General features: G+C 39.5%; 2 protein-coding genes across 3 annotated transcripts in view; one reads left to right on the plus strand and one right to left on the minus strand.

The window, feature by feature from the left end:
* The window catches only part of celsr2 (cadherin, EGF LAG seven-pass G-type receptor 2), a gene marked incomplete at its 3' end in the record, with an annotated part of 66,552 nt that extends 51,640 nt beyond the window's left edge, over positions 1–14,912 (plus strand). The window contains exons 10-32 of the mRNA XM_081384160.1: positions 842–1,009; positions 1,137–1,250; positions 1,387–1,561; positions 2,158–2,299; positions 2,388–2,508; positions 3,641–3,824; positions 3,952–4,053; positions 4,601–4,695; positions 5,036–5,245; positions 5,624–5,807; positions 7,047–7,365; positions 7,472–7,639; positions 8,592–8,718; positions 10,341–10,541; positions 11,693–11,980; positions 12,288–12,370; positions 13,028–13,154; positions 13,253–13,363; positions 13,576–13,703; positions 14,015–14,091; positions 14,188–14,346; positions 14,526–14,651; positions 14,728–14,912. Coding sequence (XP_081240286.1) covers positions 842–1,009; positions 1,137–1,250; positions 1,387–1,561; positions 2,158–2,299; positions 2,388–2,508; positions 3,641–3,824; positions 3,952–4,053; positions 4,601–4,695; positions 5,036–5,245; positions 5,624–5,807; positions 7,047–7,365; positions 7,472–7,639; positions 8,592–8,718; positions 10,341–10,541; positions 11,693–11,980; positions 12,288–12,370; positions 13,028–13,154; positions 13,253–13,363; positions 13,576–13,703; positions 14,015–14,091; positions 14,188–14,346; positions 14,526–14,651; positions 14,728–14,912 — 3,594 coding nt within the window. The remainder of the gene's footprint in view (positions 1–841; positions 1,010–1,136; positions 1,251–1,386; positions 1,562–2,157; positions 2,300–2,387; positions 2,509–3,640; positions 3,825–3,951; positions 4,054–4,600; positions 4,696–5,035; positions 5,246–5,623; positions 5,808–7,046; positions 7,366–7,471; positions 7,640–8,591; positions 8,719–10,340; positions 10,542–11,692; positions 11,981–12,287; positions 12,371–13,027; positions 13,155–13,252; positions 13,364–13,575; positions 13,704–14,014; positions 14,092–14,187; positions 14,347–14,525; positions 14,652–14,727) is intronic.
* Positions 14,913–20,519: 5,607 nt separating this feature from the next.
* The window catches only part of dstyk (dual serine/threonine and tyrosine protein kinase), a 44,019-nt gene continuing 37,038 nt past the window's right edge, over positions 20,520–27,500 (minus strand). The window contains exons 8-14 of one of the 2 annotated variants that reach the window (XM_081383963.1): positions 27,395–27,500; positions 27,168–27,324; positions 26,058–26,190; positions 24,914–25,027; positions 24,702–24,816; positions 21,989–22,123; positions 20,520–20,948 (exon numbers count right to left, since the gene is read on the minus strand). The exon at positions 27,395–27,500 is cut by the window's right edge and continues 24 nt beyond it. In XM_081383963.1, coding sequence (XP_081240089.1) covers positions 20,764–20,948; positions 21,989–22,123; positions 24,702–24,816; positions 24,914–25,027; positions 26,058–26,190; positions 27,168–27,324; positions 27,395–27,500 — 945 coding nt within the window. In that variant the 3' untranslated portion in view covers positions 20,520–20,763. The remainder of the gene's footprint in view (positions 20,949–21,988; positions 22,124–24,701; positions 24,817–24,913; positions 25,028–26,057; positions 26,191–27,167; positions 27,325–27,394) is intronic. The other variant, XM_081383964.1, reaches the window with a different exon arrangement.

Raw genomic sequence — 27,500 nt, forward strand, 5'->3', positions numbered from 1 at the left:
TAAACACAGGTATTTGCGCTGGCTGAATTAACTTCATTTTTATTCATATTTCTAACATCTACTGCAGTCAGATTCACCGTGTTCACTCTGAAGGAATCACTCACATGACCTGTGCACTTGTAATGACACATCAAGGATGTTAAGAGGCTAAAAGCAGGTTTAGTACTTGCCCCATTGAAGTCAACAAGGTGCAGATTTTAAAAATATTATAACATGGTGTAGGCAACACCGTTTTTTGTCGTTTTTCTCTGTATTGACAGCACTCCAAATGTACAAAAAAATGAGCTCAATGTTAAAATTGACCGGAGTTCTCCTTTAAATATTATTAAAAAATAATGAAAATATATTATTATGTAAATTACAATATATGAATTAATATACTATTAATATTATTTTTTTAAATGTATAAGTATATAATAATAAATCATTTATATATTTTATATATAATGTTTTGTTTTTGTCTGATAGTGTTATAGATATATTACTTTATAATGTTTAATATTTGTCATTATACCAAGAATGTTTATTGTTAAATAATCCTGTGGGGCTCAACAATTAACACATTTGCTTTATTGAACAGTTTAAGAATATACTATATAATATACATTAATTATTTTAATATTTATGAATTAATTATAACTAATGCACATATGTACATTACATTTACATTGTATATAAAACAGAAATGAGTTGCAAGTGTCAGGTGACGTCAGGTGTCAGGTGACGTTAAGGGGGCGGGGCAAGCGTTTGATTGGATGAGCATTTCTGTTGTGCAGGGTGATGTCATCAGGGTCTCTCTAACGTTCGTGTGTGTGTGTGTGTATGTGTGTGTTTGTGTCAGCTGAGGGAGGGGTGTGTGGTGACGTCGGTCCAGCGCGGCGAGGACTCCGCCGTGTCTCGTGTTGATGATGTCACGGTGAGCGACGGCCAATGGCATCACGTGTTGCTGGAGCTCCGTGGCTCCGCCTCCCTTACGGCGGCTCTGAGCCTCGATCACGGCCTGTACAAGGTAATACACACACACACACACACACACACACACACCTATACTGAGGAGAGACGTCACATGACTGCCAGACACCTGACGTGTGTGTGTGTGTGTGTGTGTGTGTGTGTTTGTGTGTGTGTGTGTGCAGGCATCTATGGATCTGGACTCTAAGTTAAGAGGAGTTAAACTGAAGACTCTGAGTGTCGGCGGCGTCACAGACAGCAGGAATAAAGTCCTCAGTGGATTCAGAGGATGCGTTCAGGTGATCATCACACACACACACACACACACACACACACATGTGGTCATCACACACACACACACACACATGTGGTCATCACACACATACACACACACACACACACACACACACACACTCACTCTGAGATCCTCCGCAGGGTCTGCGTCTGGGCGAGTCCCCCTCGGCTCCTGTGTTTCCCAGCATGCATCAGGCTCAGGTGTTGAACGTGGAGTCGGGCTGCAGTTTACCGAACGCCTGCGGATCGAACCCGTGTCCCGAACACAGCGAGTGCAGAGACGACTGGGACACACACTCCTGCCGCTGCCACACCGGTCAGTCCACACACTCGCGTTTCTCACTGAATATATCATATATAGACCATAGACTGTGTAAAACACTGGGCGTAGTGTGTGTGACGTCACCCGTAGTGTTTCTGAAGCCCAAAGTGGGCGGAGCCGGCCGTCGCCATCTTGGCCGCGCGTCACTCCCGGATAAACGAAAATATGCAGCGAGGCGGATTAGCTGAGGTGACGTGAGGCTAACGCTAGCAGACAAATGGCTAGCAGTGACATCAGCGGCAATCCACCCGTCACTCAAGTGGCCACGCCCTTAATTATGCAGAACTTTAAGGCTTAATATAATTTAAACAGATGAGTTATTAATAATCCCCCCCTCACAGTCGTCATGAAGGGCAACATCAGCTTTATAGACCAACACCACTTTTAGCCCCAGACTGTAAACATGTGTTTCTGCTGTAAAGTTGGATATATTAACATGGGGGATTATGGGTAATGACCCTCTTCTGCAGCCTCTAGTGGCCAGTGGATGAACTGCAGTTTAATCACTCAGTGTTGAGAGAGAGAGAGAGAGAGAGGAAGGCTGCTGGTTAAAATGTACACACATATATCTTGATGTTGTTTGTGAACAGGTTACTATGGCACCAACTGCACTGACGCCTGCGCACTGAACCCCTGCGAGCACCAATCAGCATGCAGCAGGAAGATAAGCTCCGCCCACGGGTACACCTGCACCTGTCCCAGCAGCTTCTTCGGCCAGTACTGCCAGAAAAAGTAGGAGATGTTTCCAGAGGCGCTCATGATCCGTGGCAGTGATGTGTGTACTGACGTGTGTGTGTGTGTGTGTGTGTGTGTGTGTCAGGACGGACCTGCCGTGTCCCCGCGGATGGTGGGGGGATAAGTCATGTGGTCCGTGTAACTGTGACACGGCTAAAGGATTCGACGCCGACTGCAACAAGACCAGCGGAGTGTGTCGCTGCAAGGTAACGAAGGAACGCGACAAAATACAATAAAGTGATTTTTAAATCACAAACACATTATGAAACTATTAATGTTTCTTTAGTTACTATTTTCAATTTTAAAATGTTCAATAAATTAATTATTTATATTTTTGTATTGTTTAATAAATCGTATAAATATTTTATTATTAATTTTAGATTATTTATATTATTTTAATTTTTATTTTGCTCCATTATTTGTATAGTATTTTATTAAACAATCTACATTTAAATAATGTAATACAATATTACCAGATTTATTAAAAAATCTTAAATTAAAATATGTATATTTATTACATTATTTTTTTATTGTTTAATCATTGTACAGTTTATTTTTTGTTATTCTATTTTTATATTGGTTGATACATTTGAACGTAATTGTTTGTATTATATTATTTTATTTGAATGTTTTTCATTTTAGATTGTTTAATAGACTACAAAATATTTCTGTTCTATTATTTAATTTTAATATTGTTTAATCAAAAAAGTTAAAAATTAAAAAAGTTTAATACATTTTTTATTTATTTAGTATGATTTATTTTTTATATTGTTTAATTATTTGTACAGTTTATTTTTGGTTATTCTATTTTTATATTGGTTGATAAATTTTATGTAATTTTTTGTATTATATTAATATATTAATGTTTAACGAATTATACAATTTATTTTTCTTGTTATTTTCATTTTATATTGTTTAATAGACCACAATTTATTTCTTTTCTGTCATTTTATTTAATATTGTAAAAATAAATTAAACATAAAATAAAAACAGTAATTTATTTAAAAAATATTTAATTTTATTTTATATTACTACGTTTTATCATTTATTATTATTATATTTTATTTTAAAATTTGAGTATTTAGTAAAAATAATATTTTTTTATTATTTTAGTTTTATATTGTTTAATAAATTATTTAAAAAATATATATTGTTTTATTTTATATTGCTACATTTTATAATTTATTTTTTTAATATTATTTTTTATATGTTATATTAAACTTCTATCTAAAACGTTAGCAAATCCAAGATTTATACGAAATTCCCCTCTAAAACCTGTAAAGTGCATCACTACCGCCACACATCTGATCGTTCGTTACGTGTGGTTCCTCTCCTCAGGATAATCACTTCCGGCCCGCGTCAGGTGACGTGTGTGTGTTGTGCGAGTGTTACGCCGTGGGCTCGTTCTCTCGCGCGTGTGACCGGGTCACGGGTCAGTGTCAGTGTAAGCCAGGGGTCATAGGTCGCCAGTGTGACCGCTGCGATAACCCGTTCGCCGAGGTCTCGTCCAGCGGCTGCGAAGGTCAGACTCTCAAACCCATCATACGCTCTTTTTCAGTGACCCTTCCCAGAATTCCTCCAGTCACATGTGTGTGTGTGTGTGTGTGTGTGTGTGTGTGTGTGTGTGTGTGTGTGTGTGTGTGTTGCAGTGATCTACGACAGCTGTCCTCAGGCCATCGATCAGGGAATCTGGTGGCCAAGGACCAAGTTCGGTTTACCGGCCGCCGTCTCGTGTCCGAAAGGATCCATCGGTGAGAACCAAACAGCGTTTAAAGGGTCCTGTAATAAGTCTCTGATGTCCCCAGAGTGTGTGTGTGAAGCTTCAGCTCTAAATACCCCACAGATATTATTATATAGCATGTCAAAATTTTCATTTTTTTAGGGTATTTGTGTGTGTCCCTTTAAATGCAAATGAGCTGCTGCTCCCGGCTCAGGGGGCGGAGCTTCAACAGCTTGCACTCACACGCACTGAACATTTTAGCAAAAACTTTTAGCCTTTTATGTTCAAACCGGAGTCAGAAAGATGGAGAGACTCAAGTAGAAGCAACAGGACATTTATGAAGGGTTAGTTGATGGATTTATGAAGCTGATGTGGAGTTATCTTATAGTCACTGATTAGCATATTCTGTCTTGATAATCTATAAATCGTGTTCATGTAAATTTTAGGGTTGGTGATGTCCAAAAACATAAGTAATGGGCTTTTTTTAATCCGATTAATCTAAGAAATAATCGGCCAACTAATGGCCTCTGAAGCCGCTGGTTCTAGTTCACACAGGAAGTGCTTCTGTTTCTGCACAGGAACCGCGATCCGACACTGTGACGAACACAAGGGCTGGCTCTCTCCCAACCTCTTCAACTGCACATCCCTGAGCTTCAGTACACTCAAGACACTGGTGAGAGACACACACACACACACACACACACACACACACACACACACACACACACACACACACACGCTCTCTCCCAACCTCTTCAACTGCACATCCCTGAGCTTCAGTACACTCAAGACACTGGTGAGAGACACACACACACACACACACACACACACACACACACACACACACACACACACACACACACACACACAAGCTCTTGATAATACCAGTGTAATACCCATGTCATTATACAAATTCCTGTCCACATAAATCACAAAAACACACACACACACACACACACACACACCAACCGTCACTGCATCATCCTCATGTGTGTGTGTGTTCGTGTCCACAGTCGGAGCGTCTGGCGCGCAACGCGTCTCTGATGGACTCCGCTAGCGTCCAGCACACGGCGGCTCTGCTGCGTAACGCTACGAGGAACGCGAGCAAGTTCTACGGCAGCGACGTGAAGCTAGCGTATCAGCTAACGCGCTCGATCCTGCGACACGAGAACGAGCAGCAGGGCTTCAACCTCAGCGCCACGCAGGACGTGCTGTTCAACGAGGTACGCTTTATATCAGCGTTTAGCTAACGTGTTGTGTTAGCGAGCACACGGAGGCCGAAATCTCGTCACGTTATAAAATGAATACTTAAGCACTGGATAGCACTCTTAGGTTGAGTTTAAGGTTTTTGAGTTTTACAGCGCCTCCTGCTGGTGCATCTATATAAACACTGCAAACCTGTATTAAATACTAGTGTGGAATATTTCTACAATATTCACTCATGTAAATTAAAGTCAGTCTACTGCAGTATTTCCTCTCTCACTCAGTAGAACATGTGGTTAACACCCAGTCATGAAAAATACCGTGATATAAATTTTTGGTCACACCACCCAGCACTAGCTTGACTCTCTTCACCATGACTGTTCTCTGTCTCTGATTAGCACCTGATGCAGGTGGGCAGTGCCATCCTATCGACGGGCACGCGCGGGCACTGGGAGCTCATCCAGCAGACGGAGGGTGGCACGGCGTCACTGCTCCAGCAGTTCGAGGAGTACACCAACACACTCGCCCAGAACATGAGGAAGACCTACCTGAGCCCCTTCACCATCGTCACGCCCAACATCGGTCAGAACACGCGTGCACACACACTTCCTCCCGTCAGCAAACATAGACGTGCAAAATCAGTGTTTCTGATTGGCTGAAGAACCACAGGCCACGCCCACTGACTCTCTCAGTCAGTTATAGACGTGTGATCCATCACAACACAACATTTCAGTGAAATCTGTCTGGCATTAGTGGTGTCTTCTGTGATATAGTTTTAGTAGGGCTGCCCTCAACTAGAAAATATTCTAGTCGACTAGTAGTCGTTCATTTATGCCATTAGTCGACTAATCACGCGTTTATATTAATAAGACATAAATCATAATAATGCGCCTTTAATTCTATATAAAATACAGAGCCTAATCAGCGCTCACATGCACACATAAAGCTTGCCACGGCACACCGGCAAATGTAATGATTATGAATGTGTCATGAAAAAAAAACAGGAGAAGAAGACGGTCTAAACATTTAAATAATGTATTGGTAATGTTGTCTTTGTTTTCGGCTGCAGAGATTAAGTCACAATGCTGACTCGTCATCTCCCAGTAGTGGACGCGGTGCCTATATGCACGTTTCATACGGATTACATAATCTGAGAATATTTATTTTCTGTTGGAATCTGTTCAATCAAATGTAGACATTTCAAGCTTTCTGTAGATATATTTCTCACGTCTGTGAGGCAAGTATACACTGAGTTTCGGTTCATGTGATGTGCTCAAGTTCACTGAGACCGAGACGGCAGAAAGCACAATTATTTTACAAAAGCACAACGTTTTGTTGTTATTGTGAGTTTAAAGAAATAAAAGTAGACCCTTTCCAGTTTGCATTACTCTTATCTGTATGACCAAAAATGAGGGAGTATTTTAAATTAAATGCAGTGATGTGTGTGTCATGCAGTAAACACACTCTCCACACAAACACTTCAATATGCGCCTAATAATAGTGTGCATTTGTCTAGGTTAGCATTAGAGCGAACAGACTTTTAAAGTTGCTACTACTTACATGTTTAAAGTGATATTAGCCATATTTGAGGTGAATGAATGATAGGCAAATGTTTGGATTTCCTGCCGTTAACGATTTATCAAGAGACTGTGTGATTTCACCACTTCCTGTACAGTTGTTTTTTTCTGCGACTAACCGACTAATAAAATCTTAGTTGACCAAACCTCTTCTAGTCGACTTATGGTTAGTGGACTATTAGGGGGCAGCCCTAAGTTTGAGTGTTTTGGTATTGCATAAGGACTCGTGCATGTGTAATTCCAGTCATCTCCATCGATCGTTTGGAGAAGATGAATTTCGCGGGAGCCAAACTTCCGCGGTATCAGTCTCTGCGCGGGCCACGCCCACTCGACCTGGAGACGGCCGTCACTCTCCCCGACTCCGTCTTCATCCCCGCCCCCGAGGGCAAAGGTCACCGGCACCACAGCGAGCCAATCACAGAGCCCGGCAGGAACCACACGGTCAATCGGAAGAGACGGCACCCGGAGGAGCGCGAGCAGGACGCCATCGCTAGTGTGATCATCTTCCACAGCCTAGCGGCGCTGCTACCCGAGCGATACGACACGGACAAGAGGAGCCTGAGGTGAGAGCGGACCAGATGAGTGACTGAGAGACTCACTGATTCACTGATCTAACGCTGTGTGAGTGTGTGTGTGTGTGTGTGTGTGTGTGTGTGTGTGTATGTTCAGGGTTCCCAAGCGTCCGGTCATCAACACTCCTGTAGTCAGTATAACGGTTCATGATAACGAGGAGTTACTGCAGCACAATCTGGATAAACCAATCACGGTGCAGTTCCGCCTGGTGACCACTGAGGAGCGCTCTAAACCCATCTGTGTGTTCTGGAACCACTCCATAGTGTGAGTACTTGCACGATTAATACTCAAATACTTGCATTATTGTGAGTACTTGCATGATTAATACTCAAATGCTTGCATTATTGTGAGTTCTTGCACGATTAATGCTCATATATTTGCATTATTGTGAGTACTTGCACAATTAATACTCATATACTTACATGATTGTGAGTACTTGCACGATTAATACTCCTATACTTGCATTATTGTGAGTACTTGCGCAATTAATGCTCATATATTTGCATTATTGTGAGTGCTTGCACGATTAATACTCCTATACTTGCATTATTGTGAATACTTACACGATTAATGCTCATATATTTGCATTATTGTGAGTACTTGCACGATTAATACTCCTATACTAGCATTATTGTGAGTACTTGCACGATTAATGCTCATATATTTGCATTATTGTGAGTGCTTGCACGATTAATACTCCTATACTTGCATTATTGTGAATACTTGCCCGATTAATGCTCATATATTTGCATTATTGTGAGTACTTGCACGATTAATGCTCATATATTTGCATTATTATGAGTACTTGCACAATTAATACTCATACTTACATGATTGTGAGTACTCACAATTAATACTCATATACTTACATGATTGTGAATACTTGCACGATTAATACTCATATATTTTCATGATTGCAAGTACTTGCACGATTAATACTCATATACTTGCGTGATTGTGAGCACTTACATGATTAATACTCATATACTATATGATTGTGAGTACTTACATGATTAATACTCATGTACTTGCATAATTGTGAGTTCCTACATGATAAATACTCATATGTGTGTGTGTGTGTGTGTATATATATATTTATATATGCTTAGCAACCACATAGGAACACCCTGTCAGTCATTCAGAACACCTAAAAACTTCTTATCAAACACTTCATATATAATTTGTAAATATAAGATGTTTGTGTGTGTGTGTGCAGTACGGGCGGTCCGGGCGGCTGGTCCTCGAAGGGTTGTGAGGTGGTCTTCAGGAACAGCACACACATCAGCTGCCAGTGTTACCACATGACCAGCTTCGCTGTGCTCATGGACATCTCACGCCGAGAGGTGACACCCAATCGAACCATAATAACCTGCTTACAACAAAGTCTTGTGTAGTTTACATTTACATTTAGTCATTTAGCAGACGCTTTTATCCAAAGCGACTTACAAATTAGGACTAAATCATTATGAGATTATGAGTCATCATGAGGAGGCAAAAACAACGCAAGTAGTGTTTGAGACACAAAGTTCAGGCATTATTCAGAGTAGCATAAGCCCGATAAGTGAGGTTTTAAAGGGAAAGTTTTTTTTTTATGAGGTTACGTGCTCACGGAAGAGATGGGTTTTCAGCTGTCTTTTGAATGTTGTCAGGGATTCTGAATTCCGGATGAGGAATTTTGATGAAGATGACTTTCAGAATCAGGTACTTCCTGTTTACTTCCAGATCTAGTCTTGTTGTATCCTCAGGTCAGATTGAGTTTCTTTATTTGGTGACAACCTGAAAAAACATTGTTTTCTTTAGCCCCAAACCACCTTTTTTGGTGGAAAGGTATGTAAATGTGTGGAACGGACAGCAGGTTGACAGAAAAGCGGCAGATAGACATAGAGATAGGCAGATAGATAGATTAGGGCTGGGACAATATATCGATGCATTGTGAATCGAGAAATGATTCTGGATCGATTCCAATTTTTCAGAATGCATCGCGATTCTCTCTCGAAACGATTCTGAATTTAGTTTTTAACAGCAGATGGCACTGCATGCTTTAGAAACATCTGTAATCTGCTGGCTTCCAATGCCTTACACACACCACTTAAACCTTCTGTAAAACAATCATTCATAAAGTACGAAAAGGGTGTTTGTAGTGGCTGTTTACATTATTCATTATGAGCATTATTCCCCAGCTCTAATAGACATAAACACGTTGACTGTGACTCTAGATAGTTGTGTGAAGTTTTTCACCCAGACTGCAACATCAGGGGCTTTCGCTCCAGAGGAACCTTCTCATAGTTCCTAGAACTATTGACGGAAGTTCCGGGATTTTGGCGTGTTCGTACCGCAGGAACTAGGAACAATTTTAGTTCTAGGAACTCCTTTTGGAGGAACTAATTTACCCCTACTTCAGAGTCGGTCTAAACCAGCGCTATCCGTTAGTGTTCGCTGATTGGCCGAACGCACGCGAAACACCAGCACCCGCCATTTAAAAAAAAGCTGTGTAAACACAGTTTATTGCCAATATATTTACTCCACTAACTAACTCTATGAACATGTAAAACATGGATAGATGAAGCTCTTAACCTTTACACTGAGGAGAAAATCCAACACAACTTTGAGGAGATCAGGAGAAACATGATTATGTATTTCTGCTCAGCAACACTGGACATCAAACACACGGCATACGCTAATAACTTTTCATTACTGTCTATTTTCTTTGTATAACAGTTCTATCTAATAACGTATTATAGGACCATTAGACAGATCGTAAACTAATGAACAGGAGAATGCGAGCGCTGTGTGTTCAGTCGTTCTCAGCGCCGTCAAAATAAAAGTGTCGGCCCAGATCCGGCCCACATCTGGTACATCTGGAACATCTGGAATCCACACGTACCTGATCTGGGCCGACACTATTTTGCTGTCTGAGCAGAGAAAACCGAATGAAGAGCTGAACAAACATGTGTGTGTGCTTCAGAACGGAGAGATCCTGCCGGTGAAGCTGATCACGTGGAGTTCGGTGGGCGTGACGCTGGGCTTCCTCTTCCTCACCATCGTCTTCCTCTCCTGCCTTCGGGCCGCCAGCAGCAACAAGACCAGCATCGTCAACAACGGGGCGTTCGCGCTCCTCATCGCACACCTCATCTTCATCCTGGGCATCAATCAGGCCGATAACCCGGTAACACACACCACCCATGTGTGTGTGTGTGTGTGTGTGTGTGTGTGTGTGTGTGTGTTTGAGAGTGTGTGTGAGTGAGTGAGTGAGTGAGTAAGTGTGTGTGTGTGTGTGTGTGTGTGTGTGTGTGTGTGTGAATATGTGGGAGACTGTGAGTGAGTGAGTGAGTGTGTGAGTGTATGTGTTTGAGTGAGTGATTATTTGAGTGAGTATTTGAGTGAGTGAGTGAGTGAGTACAAATGTGTACAAATGTGAGTGAGTGAGTATTTGAGTGAGTATTTGAGTGAGTATTTGAGTGAGTATTTGAGTGAGTATTTGAGTGAGTGAGTATTTCAGTGAGTGAGTATTTGAGTGTGTGAGTGAGTGAGTACAAATGTGTACAAATGTGAGTGAGTGAGTATTTGAGTGAGTATTTGAGTGAGTATTTGAGTGAGTATTTCAGTGAGTGAGTATTTCAGTGAGTGAGTATTTGAGTGTGTGAGTGAGTGAGTATTTGAGTGAGTATTTGAGTGAGTATTTGAGTGAGTATTTGAGTGAGTATTTGAGTGAGTATTTGAGTGAGTATTTCAGTGAGTATTTGAGTGTGTGAGTGAGTGAGTATTTGAGTGAGTATTTCAGTGAGTGAGTATTTGAGTGAGTATTTGAGTGAGTATTTGAGTGAGTGAGTGAGTGAGTGAGTGAGTGAGTGAGTGAGTGAGTGAGTGAATGAGTGAGTACAAATGTGAGTGAGTGAGTATTTGAGTGAGTATTTGAGTGAGTATTTGAGTGAGTATTTGAGTGAGTATTTGAGTATTTGAGTGAGTGAGTGAGTGAGTACAAATTTGTACAAATGTGAGTGAGTGAGTGAGTGAGTGAGTATTTGAGTGAGTATTTGAGTATTTGAGTGAGTGAGTGAGTGAGTGAGTATTTGAGTGAGTGAGTATTTGAGTGAGTGAGTGAGTGAGTATTTGAGTGAGTGAGTATTTGAGTGAGTATGTGAGTGAGTGAGTATTTGAGTGAGTGAGTGAATGTGTGTGTGTGTGTGTGTGTGTGTGTGTGTGTGTGTGTGTGTGTGTGTGTTTGTGTGTGTGTGTGTGTGTGTGTGTGTGTGTGTGTGTGTGTGTGTGTGTGTGTGTGTGTATGTACCTGTGTGTAACACATCTCGTCTCCCTCAGTTCCTCTGTACAGTGATGGCCATCCTGCTGCACTTCTCCTGGATGTGTGTGTTCTCCTGGCTGTTCCTGGAGGCCCTGCACGTGCACCGCATGAGGAACGAGCTGCGCGACATCAACTTCGGCCCCATGCGCTTCTACTACCTGATCGGCTGGGGCGTCCCGGCCTTCATCACAGGGCTCGCGGTTGGGCTCGACCCCGAGGGGTACGGGAACCCCGACTTCTGCTGGCTCTCGCTCTACGACACACTCATCTGGAGCTTTGCGGGACCCGTCGCGTTCGTCGTGTCCGTGAGTATTTGAAATTAACATCCGCCAAATGCGGGTAAAAATCAGCTATGGCGGGAAACACTGTCAGATCACGAGCCAATCAGGCGTGTTACTTATTATGTTCACTCACTTTGCTGGGGAAGTTTGTGTAAAAGCCAAATCTGTGCAGATTTAGCACAAATACTGATCGTCATGATAATTAACCCAAAATAATAATAATAATAATAAACAAATTCATAACTTATAATAAATAAACTCCAATACAACACTTATTAATAGACAAACGGCTACAACAGTGTGTGTGAAAGTGTGTGTGCTTCTCCCTCAGATGAACGTGTTCCTGTACATCATGGCGTCGAGAGCGTTGTGTTCGCGCGGACAGAAGAGCTGCGAGAAGAGATCCGCGCCGGTGTGAGTGTCCTTCACACTCAATCCTGAAGTGTGTGTGTGTGTGTTTGTGTGTGTTTGTTTTTTGGGATTTATGAGGACAGAAATGTATATAATGACGTTGTGGGTATTACACTGGGTTAAAGTTGCATAAAGTTTCTGTGATGGGTTCATTTAGGGGTAGGCTTAGTGTGTGTGTGTGTGTGTGTGTGTGATGGTTAGGTTTAGGGGTAGGGTAAGTGTGTGTGTGTGTGTGTGTGTGTGTGTGTGTGTGTGTGTGTGTGTGTGTGTGTGTGTGTGTGTGTGTGTGTGATAGGTGGTAGGTTTAGGGGTAGGTTTAGTGTAAGAGGACAGAATATTCAGTTTGTCCAGTATAAAAACCATTATGCCTATGGAATGTCCTCACAAGTATAGCAAAACAAACCTGTGTGTGTGTGTGTGTGTGTGTGTGTGTATGTGTGTGTGTGTGTGTGATGGTTAGGTTTAGGGGTAGGGTAAGTGTGTGTGTGTGTGTGTGTGTGTGTGTGATAGGTGGTAGGTTTAGGGGTAGGTTTAGTGTAAGAGGACAGAATATTCAGTTTGCCCAGTATAAAAACCATTATGCCTATGGAATGTCCTCACAAGTATAGCAAAACAAACCTGTGTGTGTGTGTGTGTGTGTGTGTGTGTGCATGTGTGCAGGGCGGGTCTGCGGACGGCGTGTGCCGTGTTGTTCCTGGTGACGGTGACGTGTCTTCTGGCCCTGCTGTCGGTCAACAGTGACATGATTCTGTTCCACTATCTGTTCGCAGGATTCAGCTGCGTTCAGGTACAGTGATGTCATCAGACCTCGATCTGCTTAGTAACGCCCTAGCAACACCCTACCCTTCTGTTCTGATGCAGTCACATGTGTGTTTGTGTTTTCAGGGCCCGTTTATTTTCTTCTTCCGCGTGGTGTTTAATAAAGAAGCCAGAGACGCCATGCGCTACTGCTGCGGGAAGAAACGGCCCGATCACCTGATCAAATCCAAACCATCCGTGAGTCACCTGACCATAACACTGCAGAACACACACTACTGAAAACCTCTTTATGCTGAAAATACAAACAATCATATATTAAAATAAATAATATAATAGTTTATAAATAGCACTGCTATATTTAGCTTCAAATGCTAAAAGAGTTTTTATATTTTTAGACCTATATCATGCCTATTATTATTGTAGTTATTGTCTGTGTTTGTGTCTGTTAGGCGTTCGTCTGTAACAGTAATTATGCGGACGGGCGTCTGTATCACCTGCCGTTCGCCGAGTCCAGTGTGTCTCTGAACGGAACCCAGAGCAGCAAAACTCATCAGAACTACATGCCCTTCAGCCTCCGGTACACACACACACACACACTCTCACACACACACACTTTACACTATAAATATAACTATAATGATAACTATAACGATAACTACAACCATAACTATAATGATAACGATAATGTATTAGCGATCACACTAACGCACAGTACCATTCTGTTTATTATAAGCGCGCTGCAGTTTTGTCGTCTGTGCTTTAAATTCTCGAGCTCTTTAAAGCAATGTTGCTTCTCAAATACATTTATATTAACGGATCATATTTTTAGATATTTGAACAGGAAAGCAAGAAACAAAAGACTCATTAAAAACTGTTGTTTTGTTTCAGTGGAGACGATGTGAACAGCAGCCGCCTGAGTCTGAGTGAACACAACACACTGTTCCAGGACAAACAGCAGATGGACGGTAAACACACACACACACACACACACACACACACGTGTACTTCTCACAGTCCACTCACTTTAACCTCCGCGCGCGCGTGTGTGTGTGTGTGTGTAGATCACGACTCCGACTCTGACAGCGATCTCTCGGAGCTGGAGGACGATCAGAGCGGCTCGTACGCGTCCACACACTCGTCCGACAGCGAGGAAGACGAGGGCGAGTTCCTGCAGGAGGAATGCTGGGAAAATCTGGCCACCAGCGGCACCATCAAACATGGTACGACCGACGCGGTTCACGCCATTCGTGGCTTCTGTTAGCGTGTCTGTGTGTGAAAAGCTGGACGATAATTTAGTTACATTTTGTGACTAAATAAAAACTCACAGTTGAGATTTGCTATATAATATGTCGCTTTCCGCGAGTGTACCGTATAGTCTGACGTAGCTTCTGTCCGTCAGATGTGTGGGAGGCGGAGCCAGGAGCGGTGGAGGCGGAGACTCTTCCCAAACCAGAGGATGCTGGGACGGAAAACCTGCTTCTGCTGCTGCCCAGTGTACCGAACACCGGCGCGCCGCCGCACAAAGGTCTGAACGAGCCCAACACTCTTTAGTCCCGATCCGGTGACGATTGCGCATTGTAACGTGTGACCGTGACTCGCAGGAATCCTGAAGAAGAAGCCGCTGTCGCCCATCGCCGAGAGGAACGCCATCAACCGCATACACAACCAGCTGTCGGGAGACTCCGCCTCCTCGCGCGAGGGTCGAGGGGGCGGGGCCAGGCGGGATCATCCGACAGCGAGCGGACCAATGAAAACACTCGACAACGACTCGTCCGAATCCGAGTGAGTGATAGCTTTACAGTTTGAGACGATATAAACAATATAAATCTAGCAGTTGAGATTTGCTGTATAGTATATAGCGCTTTACGTGAGTTTACTGTAAAGATGCGAAAAAAGTTTGACTTCCTTATAAATATCATAATATTATAAATTATCAACTTTATATGAAGAGCTATTAGATAATATAGTTACGTTTTACGACTTACTTAACCCCTAAACTGTCACCTCTCTTTTTGAGAATAGACGAGAAAATGCGAATCCGAACTTAAAAGGCTGTAAATCAAGTTATGGAAAGTTATGGAATTTTAAATTTACTGTAAATCAAATGTACTGTACTAAACTAGGTATTATTTTATATAAAATATCTATTTTACAAAATTTTTACTCTGAAATTAATTTTAGGCGCTGTACCAAAACTATCCACCGGGTGACATCGCATTGAATTTAGTTTTGATGCATTCTCCTGTAACAAATGAATACATTACTGTCCAAATATTACTTCTATCACAAAATATGAAACCTTGTGACTCAGACCTTTCTGTCGATATGTGTTTTGTCAAGATTAGAAAAGGTTTTGTTATAAAGTAGTTAAAATAACTTCTGTAATATGAACTCCGCCCACTAGGGGAGGAGACCGCTAAAGTACCGTTTCCATGGTAACACAACGTCCAATTTCAAAACGGCTTTCTGAATCATGAATTTTGATACCTAATTTATGATGATTATTTAAATATGTGATATGAAAAAAAGCCAATAAAAAAAGAGCGCCGAGCGTCCCGCTAGCGGCACAGTTGAGATTAGCTATATAGCATATATCGCTTGTATGCGAATTAAGTTGAATATACTGTATACTGAACTTTATATAAAAAGCTGGACGATAATATAGTTAAACTTTGCGACTAAATTTAAAAAAATCGCGCAGTTGAGATTTTATGGAGAAAAACGTATGGATCTCTTGGCGGCAAACGAACAATCCGTTCCCGCGACTTGCTAATACGTCAGCACGTTTTACGAAGGAACGAATTAGTTGAACGTGGCCACGATTTACTAAAATGAGAGAATGTTATATATTTTTGTCATTGTATATAGTTACATTTAGAATTTTAACGTTCTTTTTTCTGCTGACATCATCAGCCCTCTCATTGGTCACCTGACATCATACACACTTTGCCCATCCATGCGTGACCGCGATGTGTTTCTCTGCAGATGCTAATGAGCGACGAGGGAACGAAGAGGCGCGGAACAATCTTCCTGTTTCTGTCCCAGTCTGATTTGTCCCACGTTTCACAGCCGATCTGATTCTCCGTGCCAAACGCTGAAGAGAGTCGGCGCTTTTACAGTTTTGTTTACAGACTTGAAGTGAAGCACTTTTTTATTTCTTTCGTCCTCTCGCCGCATCGGAACAACACTGACTTTTTGTAAATGAGTGAAAATATCAGGGAATCTCCTACATCGCGCTAAAGGACTGAGCGAAGAGTGAAGGATGATGGGAACTCCAGCCTTGAACTGAAGCCTTCTCCACCAGCAGAGCCTTGACTTCGTCCCACTGGAGGAGAAACACACTTTTGATACTCGCTCTTTTTGTACATTTTGGGGACACTTTTATACAAACTTTTAAAAAGACTCACGTTTAAAACCTTTTGAATGAAAACCTTTGTATTTTATAGATTAGCAATGGTCTGAAATGTGAATTTAAACATTTGTCGCAGTGCTGTACAGATCTCTAACACGTCACACACAGAACACACGCTGTAGATTCGTCTTACCCGTCCGTATGGAAGCTCGTTTCCGCCACGGAATAAAAAAAATTGAAAAACGTAATTGTGAATTTTGTATCTCGTGATTTTTTTTTTTCTCACAACTTGCGAGTTTATATCTTGCAATTATGACTAAAAGATAAAAAAGGTCATTTCAACTATATTTCGCAATTCTGACTTTTTTCTCATAATTACGAGTTTATATTTCGCAATTGAGAGTTAGAAACTCACAATTATAAACTATTATGAATATAATTTATAATAAATATAATTATAAATATAACTCATAAGTTTAATTTTTATCACAATTTCAAGTTTATATTTCGCAATTATTAATACAAAATCGTAATTGTGAATTTTGTATCATAATTTTGACTTTTTCCTCACAACTGTGAGTTTATGTCTCACAATTATGACACAAAAAATGTAAAAGGTAATTGCAACTTTATATTCCGCAATTCATATTTTTTTCTCAATTACGAGTTTATATCTCGCAAATCTGACTAAATTTAAAAGTAATTGCGGCTTATCTTTTGATCAAATTTTTTTTTTTCGAGTTTATATCTTACATTGATATTTTTCTCACAAATGCGAGTTTACATCTTGCAATTATGACTAGAAGATAAAAAAGGTCATTTCAACTATATTTCGCAATTCTGACTTTTTTCTCATAATTACGAGTTTATATTTCGCAATTGAGAGTTAGAAACTCACAATTATAAACTATTATAAATATAATTTATAATAAATTTAATTAGAAATATAACTTTTATCACAATTTCAAGTTTATATTTCGCAATTATTAATACAAAATCGTAATTGTGAATTTTGTATCATAATTTTGACTTTTTCCTCACAACTGTGAGTTTATGTCTCACAATTATGACACAAAAAATTTAAAAGGTAATTGCAACTTTATATTTCGCAATTCATATTTTTTTCTCAATTACATCTCGCAAATCTGACTAAATTTAAAAAGTAATCGCAGCATATGTTTTGATGAAATTTAGTTTTTTCGCGTTTATGTCTTACATTTACATTTTTCTCACAATTGCGAGTTTACATCTAGCAATTCCGACTAAAAAATAAAAAGGCAATTGCGACTTTATATCTCACTATTCAGACTTTTTTCTCACATCTCAAAAAAAGAAAAAGTCAGAATTGTGAGATAAAAAGTCGCAATTGCCTAATTTTTTTAATTCCGTGGTAGAATGTCCGCTTTGACTGTGTAAAAATGCAAACGCCACTGCCACTGTTGTGTGCTGCTCAAAACTCCAGACGGGTCATTTTTGGACTTTTGATAACAAACGCGTCAGAATCTTGCTGTACAGACATGTTTTATACTCATATGCTTGTGCTTTATTACTGTATTTGTTTCAGTCTCATCACTGGAACCAGTTTTAGCTGGAAACACGGCTGGAAACTTTGTAAAACACTGACTTGAAGTAAAACTGTTTTTAATATTTAACGCCTCATTTGTTTTCTCAAGCTGTCACTCAAACTTTAGGCAAACTCCTAAATATTAACTTGCACTTTTGAGTTTTGCATTTCCAGAAACACTTGCATTCTCTTCAGCATCTCTAGTTTTAGTGTTACTGTAATGTGTAATTATTTACTTAATTCATTTCATTTTCATAAAATTACAATACTAAAATTAATTTTATTACTAAATTTTTTGTACAGTACAATCGTTATTACAGTATATTATTTTGTTTATTTTTTGTATTTTTAATAATTATTATTTTATAGCCATTGAATTGGTAAAAACAGTTGTAATGTGACCCATTTTTTTTCTTGTGGTGAAATGAAAAAAAAATATATATATAAATTTTTAATATTTCCATTGGAGGGTTTAACAATTGTCACTCTGAAATTTCTAGTAAATATCGCAAATAATTACAAAGTGATGGCAAGAAACACAATGAATTAAACATTAAATCTTTAAGTAGAAATACTGAAATATTATTCTCTTGTAAAATGTACTAGTTATGGAAGCCCATTTCTAGAAAAAATATCATGCTTTGTTAAATCTTAATAATGACATAAGTCATAATGACAAGTTGTAATTATGACCTAAGTAATAATGGATCTTTTTAAATTCTGACAGTCACAATTCTGACAAAGTTCACTTAAACTTTTTATCTTATAATTATGACAAAGTTTTCAACATTAATTATTCCTTTTTATGTCGTAATTATTACTTTTTAGGTCAATTTTGACTCATAATTTCTATTTATGTCAATTATTACTCTCAAAATTTTGACTTTTCATCACATAATTATGACTTTGAATGTCATAATTCATTTACAAAAGCATTTTTTTTTTTTCTTATGTGGCAGAAATGGGCTTCCATACCAATAATGTTTACAACATTCAAAACATATTTTCATTACAGTGAAGCTTTTCCTAAATCATTTTGTCATTAAAAAAGTCTTTTACATTTTGCACTCCTCAACAAATTCACTTCAGAAAAGTCGAGCTATTCAAAATAATAAACTATTTTGAAATGCAAATAACACTGATATTTCAGCGAAAATGGTGAAAATAACTGTAAAAATATAAAGGTACATAATATATAATCACATCATTCTTTAATTCATTCAAAGGATGACATGTGCAATAATTAGTAAATCAATTGAGTAAAAACACGTTTCAATCTCACGAGGTAACTAGAGGTTATGCTCCGGCTCCAGCTTGGCTCAGGCCTCTTATGAAGACTTCAGATGACCCAACACCAACTCCAGAACAACATGGATGATTATACAGAAATATTATTTTATCATCGCTTTAAAATGCACACTAATTTGGCTTAAACTGCTTTCTGACATCATCTCATTAAATGGTTTTTATAACATGGAAACATGCATTTTCTGTTAAGCTGCTTTGAAATGGTATTGTGAAAATCGTTATACAAATGAAAGTTTGAAGTAAATTGAATTGACTTGAAAGAGCCATTGCATTGTTGGTTACTTTACCATTTTGAAGTTGTGGACCCAATCTGACAAAAGAGCCATTACACTGTTGGGGGCGTTAAAAGTTGCACTGGGACCTTATACCCAATCATCATTAAAATGGCAGACATTTTTACTGTAGCGTTATGAAGCTGTGGACCCATGAAGTTGTCTTTGGAAGAGCCATTGCATTGTTGGCCCAGTTGGTGGCGCTATATCTCAGCTGCCTTTGAGGGTATGTTAACAGTTGAACTGATGCCTTATACCCAGTGTGCATGACTGTCACCATGCCGAATTCCAGACAGTTTTACTGTAAAATTATGAAGGTATGGACCCATGTATTTGACAAATGTGACAAAGTTTCAAGAGAAATTGCATTGTTGGCCCATTTGGTGGCGCTATATCCCAGCTGCCTTTGAGGGTACATTAAACGTCTCACTGGTGTCTCATACCCAGTGTGCTTGACTGGTGACCTTCTGATTTGCAGACATGTTTACAGTAGCATTATGAAGTTATGGAACCATGAATTTGACAGAGGTGACAATTCAGTTAGAATCGCCATTGCATTGCTTGAACGGACCTGCGAGTAAGCAGCTGGATTCAGCCTCCTACATCTCTGTGTTTGTACTGCTGTTATTTACATAAACGTTAAAACAACACAAGTTACTGTCAAATAGTTTTGGAAAAGTCTCATCTCTCGCCTCAGACTGACTTATTATGGGAAATATTTTCAGACACCTCAAATGAACAAATCATATAAACTAGCCAATAATACACAAAAATATGAGCCTATACTGATGTATTGATTGTGTTTTAACATTTAACACACATTTCAGACTGTATAACAATCACTTTAACACACACACACACACACACACACACAGTAAATCAATCCAGTGCAGCAGTGAATTGGTCAAATCATTTTATTAAAAAATGTCATCTAAGGAATAATGTAAACCAGTTTAAACACATCTAAAAATGACTGCTTCAGTTCATCTGTAACGCAAACTCGACTACATGTAAAATCTCTCCGGATCTAGAGGATCTACGATGAATATGACACGCGTGATCATGTTTGTTCATAGGCATAGAAACAACATTCGTCTGTTTTTTTGCACACTCATGCACTCGTCTCGCTCAGGGAAACGTGTCAGTTCGAGTCCTCGAGGTTGCCGCTCTTTTGGTCAGAATCGTTGCACAGGCGGTCCATGATGCTTTGCAGGCTGGGCTGAACGATCCCCAGCAAAGGCCTCTGGGAAGGGTCTCCGTTCCAACAGGCCTCCATCAGCTGCCAGCACTCCTCATCGAACGAGGCCAAGCGCTCCGGCCGGGAGCCTGAAACAGCCGAAAAATATCTCACAATTCCGACTTGAAGAAATAAAACGTAATTGAGGAAAATTGAGGAAAAAAGTCAAAATTATGATACATAATTTCGCAATTACAATTTTTTTTAAGAATTGCCAAATATAAACTTTTCTCACAATTTTAATTTTTTTTTTTGCAATTGCAAGTTAATATTTCGCAATTCTTAATTAAAATTTTTAATTAAGAATTAAGAAATACAAACTTACAGTTGTGAGAAAAAAAGAAAAAAGTCAAAATTATGATACATAATTTCGCAATTACAAATTTTTTATTAAGAATTGCGAAATATAAACTTGTATTTGTGCAAATTATTCTCACAATTTTAACTTTTTCTTTTTTTTCTGCAATTGCAAGTTAATATTTCGCAATTCTTAATTTAAAATCATAATTGCGAATTTTGTATCATAATTTTGACATATCTTTTTTTCACAATTACGTTTTAATTCTTTTATGACAAATTTTTAATTAAGAATTGTGAAATACAAACTTGCAATTGTGAGAAAAAAAGAAAAAAGTTAAAATTGTGAGAAAGATTCGCACAATTACGAGATTATATTTCGCAATTCTTAATTAAAAATTATAATTGCGAATTTTGTATCATAATTTTGACTTTCTCACGACTGAGTTTATATCTCACTATTATGACTAAAAAATTTGAAAAAGGTAATTACAACTTGATATTTCGCAATTATGTCTTTTTTCTCATTTATGAGTTTATATTTCACAATGCAAGTTAGAAACTCATAATTGCAAGTTTATATCTCGCAAATCTGACTAAATGTAAAAAGTATTTGCGACTTTTTATCTTTTGATAACATTTTGGATTTTTTTCCCTTACGTTTACATTTTTTTCTCACAATTACGAGTTTATATCTTGCAATTCTGAATAAAAAAAGGGGCAGGGCAAACGCTCTGGCTGGGAGCCTGAAACGCAGAGAGACTCGTGAGCCAATCAGCATGTGCCGATATTTACCCAGAGTTCACAGCAGAAGGAGAAACAGCACTCTGACCTTTCTTGACGTTGGTCCACAGCTGGTCTTTACTGGAGCATTTCTCGAAGGCTTCTGGGAGTTTGACGGAGCCGGTGCACAGATACCAGAAGAGAATCCCGAAGGCGTACACGTCCACGGAGTTATCGTACTTTCCTGCCGGAAACAAACAGAACTATTTAAATTTATTGAAAAAATTTAATTTAAAGTTGATATTTTGACAGTCATTTTCCTTGTCCAATATTAAAAGTTACCATAAAAATGTATAATTTTTATTGTATAAAATGTATATATATTTTTTTTATTAATTTTTTAAAATAAATTTGTATAGCCTACATTGTAAATCACTTAATAAAAATTAGTTTCAAATCAAATCAAAATTCAAATCATTTTAAAAATAATTTATATGGTCTGATATTAAAAATTACCATAAATAATAGCTTTTTTTTTTTTAAAAACGTTTTATTTTTTATGGTCCGATATTTTAAAAACTAAATTTATGGTCTAATATCAAAGTCGTACATTATTTTGTCAAAATAAATTAAAAACAAAACACTGAAGTCAGTCATTTTAAATGTTAAAATTAAATGTAAGCATCAAAAAATTACAATGTAATCATTGTCAGATCTGCTACAGACTGTTATTAAAATATTTTACTGCGTTATTAAATGATTCAAGTTTTTTTAAATATTAAAGGATTTAAGTGAGTGTCAGATGACAGTAAAGCTCATCTAAATGTATAAAACAGATGAAAAGAGCATTAACTATTTAATATACAACATAAATGAATGCCAATTAATGAAAAAAACTTTAAAAACAGTCGATTACTGATAAGATATCAATATATCGTGCATCTGTCCTTAAAATATTATGTATTAATGTAAATACATTTTTGAAATAGTGAAATAGTTTCTTTAGTTTCCTTTAGTTATTTTTACTAAATGTATGAATAATTTTTACCATTTCGTTCATCAAAAACACATCACACAGTAACAGTTCTTGAACATGATAACTGATTCAGTGCATGTTTGAGTCATTTGAATCGATTCAGTGCGCGTTTGAGTCATTTGAATCGATTCAGTGAGCCGTTTGACTGAATCAGTCCAAGATTCAAACCGATGGGGCTTTTGCGTTCCATTCATTTTGATTTGCCAGTTAGACATATTCAAACTTTATACTTCAAAATAAACTTGTTTATTAATAAAAAAATTGCATCATGCACAACTGATCATTCATTTTTAAACATGCTAATTTATTTTAAATTCTAATAGTCGAACATTGATGACTAATTATTTTTAAATGTTAACTAATAACCTGTTTAACTAAACATACTACTGATGTTTAGTCATTTGAGTTGATTCAGTGAGGAAGTGAGTTGTCTGACTGATTCAGTCTGATAATAAACATATGACTCTTGGGTTTGATTCACTGACTGATTCAGTCTGATAATAAATAGATGACTCTTGGGTTGATTCGCTGACTGATTCAGTCTGATAATAAACATATGACTCTTGGGTTTGATTCACTGACTGATTTAGTCTGATAATAAACATATTGACTCTTGGGTTTGATTCGCTGACTGATTCAGTCTGATAATAAACATATGACTCTTGGGTTGATTCGCTGACTGATTCAATCTGATAATAAACATATGACTCTTGGGTTGATTCGCTGACTGATTCAGTCTGATAATAAACATATGACTCTTGGGTTTGATTCGCTGACTGTTTCAGTCTGATAATAAATAGATGACTCTTGGGTTGATTCGCTGACTGATTTAGTCTGATAATAAACATATGACTCTTGGGTTGATTCGCTGACTGATTCAGTCTGATAATAAACATATGACTTTTGGGTTTGATTCGCTGACTGTTTCAGTCTGATAATAAATAGATGACTCTTGGGTTGATTCGCTGACTGTTTCAGTCTGATAATAAACATATGACTCTTGGGTTGATTCGCTGACTGATTCAGTCTGATAATAAACATATGACTCTTGGGTTGATTCGCTGACTGATTCAGTCTGATAATAAACATATGACTTTTGGGTTTGATTCGTTGACTGATTTAATCTGATAATAAACAGATGACTCTTGGGTTTGATTCGCTGACTGATTCAGTCTGATAATAAACATATGACTCTTGGGTTGATTCGCTGACTGATTCAGTCTGATAATAAACATATGACTCTTGGGTTTGATTCGTTGACTGATTTAATCTGATAATAAACAGATGACTCTTGGGTTTGATTCGCTGACTGATTCAGTCTGAAAATAAACATGACTCGGGTTGATTTGCTGACTGAATCAGTCTGATATTAAACAGATGACTCTTGAGTTTGATTCACTGACTGATTTAGTCTGATAATAAACAGATGACTCTTGGGTTTGATTCGCTGACTGATTCAGTCTGATAATAAACATATGACTCTTGGGTTGATTCGCTGACTGATTCAGTCTGATAATAAACATATGACTCTTGGGTTTGATTCGCTGACTGATTCAGTCTGATATTAAACAGATGATTCTTGAGTTTGATTCACTGACTGATTCAGTCTGACATTAAACAGATGACTCTTGGGTTGATTCACTGACTGATTCAGTCTGATAATAAACAGATGACTCTTGGGTTGATTCACTGACTGATTCAGTCTGATAATAAACAGATGACTCTTGGGTTGATTCACTGACTGGTTCACTCTGTAGAATCACACAGAGATCGGGTGTTTTCGGACCTGTGAAGAGTTCTGGTGCCATGTGGATGGGCGTCCCGACGATGCTTCCGGACATCATGGCCTCAGGTTTACAGAAGCCCAGGTCCGTGATCTTGGCCCGGTTCTGTTTGTCCAGCTGCACAGAAGAACAATCCCAGCGTTATGAAGCTTGTCTCAGAGACCCGGACCCGAATCAGATGCGGATCAGAAACGGGTCAGATACGGTTCCTCACCAGAACGTTCTTCAGCTTGATGTCCCGGTGCAAGAGACCCTGACCGTGCAGAAACCGGATCCCCTCCACCACGTCCAGAGCAATCTGGAGACGCTCCTTCATAACCAGACCCGCCTGAGAGAGACAGACACGTCAGAACCACAGACAGAAACACAGACAGACAGTCAGAACCACAGACAGTCAGAACCACAGACAGACAGAACCACAATCAGACAGAATCACAATCAGACAGAATCACAGACAGAACCACAGACAGACAAACAGAACCACAATCAGACAGAAAGACAGAATCACAGACAGACAGACAGACAGACAGAATCACAGACAGACAGAACCACAGACAGACAGAACAACAGTCAGACAGAACCAAAGTCAGACAGACAGAACCACAGACAGACAGACAGAACCACAGACAGACAGACAGAATCACAGACAGAACCACAGACAGAATCACAGACAGACAGAATCACAGACAGAACCACAGACAGATAGAACCACAGACAGACAGACAGACAGACAGAATCACAGACAGACAGAATCACAGACAGAACCACAGACAGATAGAACCACAGACAGATAGAACCACAGACAGACAGAACCACAGACAGACAGACAGAACCACAGACAGAACCAGACAGACAGACAGAATCACAGACAGACAGAACCACAGACAGAATCACAGACAGACAGACAGAATCACAGACAGAATCACAGACAGAACCACAGACAGAACCACAGACAGAATCACAGACAGACAGACAGACAGACAGAATCACAGACAGACAGAACCACAGACAGACAGACAGAACCACAGACAGAACCACAGACAGACAGACAGAACCACAGACAGACAGACAGAATCACAGACAGAACCACAGACAGAATCACAGACAGACAGACAGACAGACAGAATCACAGACAGACAGAACCACAGACAGACAGACAGAACCACAGACAGAACCACAGACAGACAGACAGAACCACAGACAGACAGACAGAACCACAGACAGAACCACAGACAGACAGACAGAACCACAGACAGACAGACAGAATCACAGACAGAACCACAGACAGACAGACAGACAGACAGACAGACAGAATCACAGACAGACAGAACCACAGACAGACAGATGTGTGTCGGTACCTTCAGGCCCGCGTAGAGATCTCTGTGCAATCGCTCCATGATCAGCAGAACGGCGATACTGGAGCCGCCGCTGTACGAGTGATCGATAACCGACCCATGAAGATTCACCAACCGCTCGTGTTTCGGCAGAGACCTGACAGACATGAGAAATGAAATGATTCATTCAACAATAATACCAAACTCAACGACTGTTTAGGATTGGGAATCGAAAATCGATTCCAGAATACTTGAGGTCAGGAATCGGATACTTGTTTTTAAATTAAAATTTCGATTCCTATTTTCGATTCCTTTGTGAGCATTTCAATATGACTTTAGACCATTGAAGCGCGAGAGACTCTATAATAATTTAATAATGCTTTACATTTGTATAAGTTAGGCTAGTTGTTTTTCTATGATAAACGCTCCTTGTGTAAGTGTTCTTTAGCCTGATGATTTCTGTTCATGATATTCAGAGACAATTACATGTTTTGCAATGAGACAAAATGTGAATATTTCAGTTTTTTTTACCTTATTGGAATCAAAATTAGGGAATCGATAAATTAAAAAATTAAAAATAATAAATTTAATGAATAATAAAAATCACAGCAGTGTGTGTGTGTGTCTCCAGCGCAGAAGTGTGTGTGTGTCTCCAGTGCAGAAGTGTGTGTGTGAGTGTCTACAGTGCAGCAGTGTGTCTCCAGCACAGCAGTGTGTGTGTGTCTCCAGTGCAGTAGTGAGTGTGTGTGTGTCTACAGTGCAGCACTGTGTGTGTGTGTGTGTGTGTCTCCAGTGCAGCAGTGTGTGTGTGAGTGTCTACAGTGCAGCAGTGTGTGTGTGTGTGTCTCCAGTGCAGAAGTGTGTGTGTGAGTGTCTACAGTGCAGCAGTGTGTCTCCAGCACAGCAGTGTGTGTGTGTCTCCAGTGCAGTAGTGAGTGTGTGTGTGTCTACAGTGCAGCACTGTGTGTGTGTGTGTGTGTGTCTCCAGTGCAGCAGTGTGTGTGTGTGTCTCCAGTGCAGCAGTGAGTGTGTGTGTGTCTCCAGTGCAGCAGTGTGTGTGTATGTGTGTCTCCAGTGCAGCAGTGTGTGTGTGTGTGTGTGTCTCCAGTGCAGCAGGGGGCGCAGTGCTGTTACCGTGTGTAGTGGAACTCCAGCGCGAGGTCGTTCCAGTGCTTGTCGTCAGGAGGAACCACAGACTTCAGCGCACACGGGTGATGCCCGGCCCAGTTGTCACACAGATACACCACACCGTACTGACCTCGGCCCAGCTCACGGCCCAGCTTGGGCTTTCCTGAGGAGACAGTGGAGTCAGACGGAGATCACACACACACACACACACACACACACTGATCATGTCTCACCGTGCAGCAGAATGTCTCGCAGCGATCGGCTCTCCAGCGACAGTCGAGCGAGTCGAGGCGCGTGATCCTTCCTGACCCGCAGCCACAGGTCTTCAGTGCGCTCCAG

Source organism: Scardinius erythrophthalmus (assembly GCF_964197995.2).
Source record: "Scardinius erythrophthalmus genome assembly, chromosome: 14".
NCBI classification, from domain to species: domain Eukaryota; kingdom Metazoa; phylum Chordata; class Actinopteri; order Cypriniformes; family Leuciscidae; genus Scardinius; species Scardinius erythrophthalmus.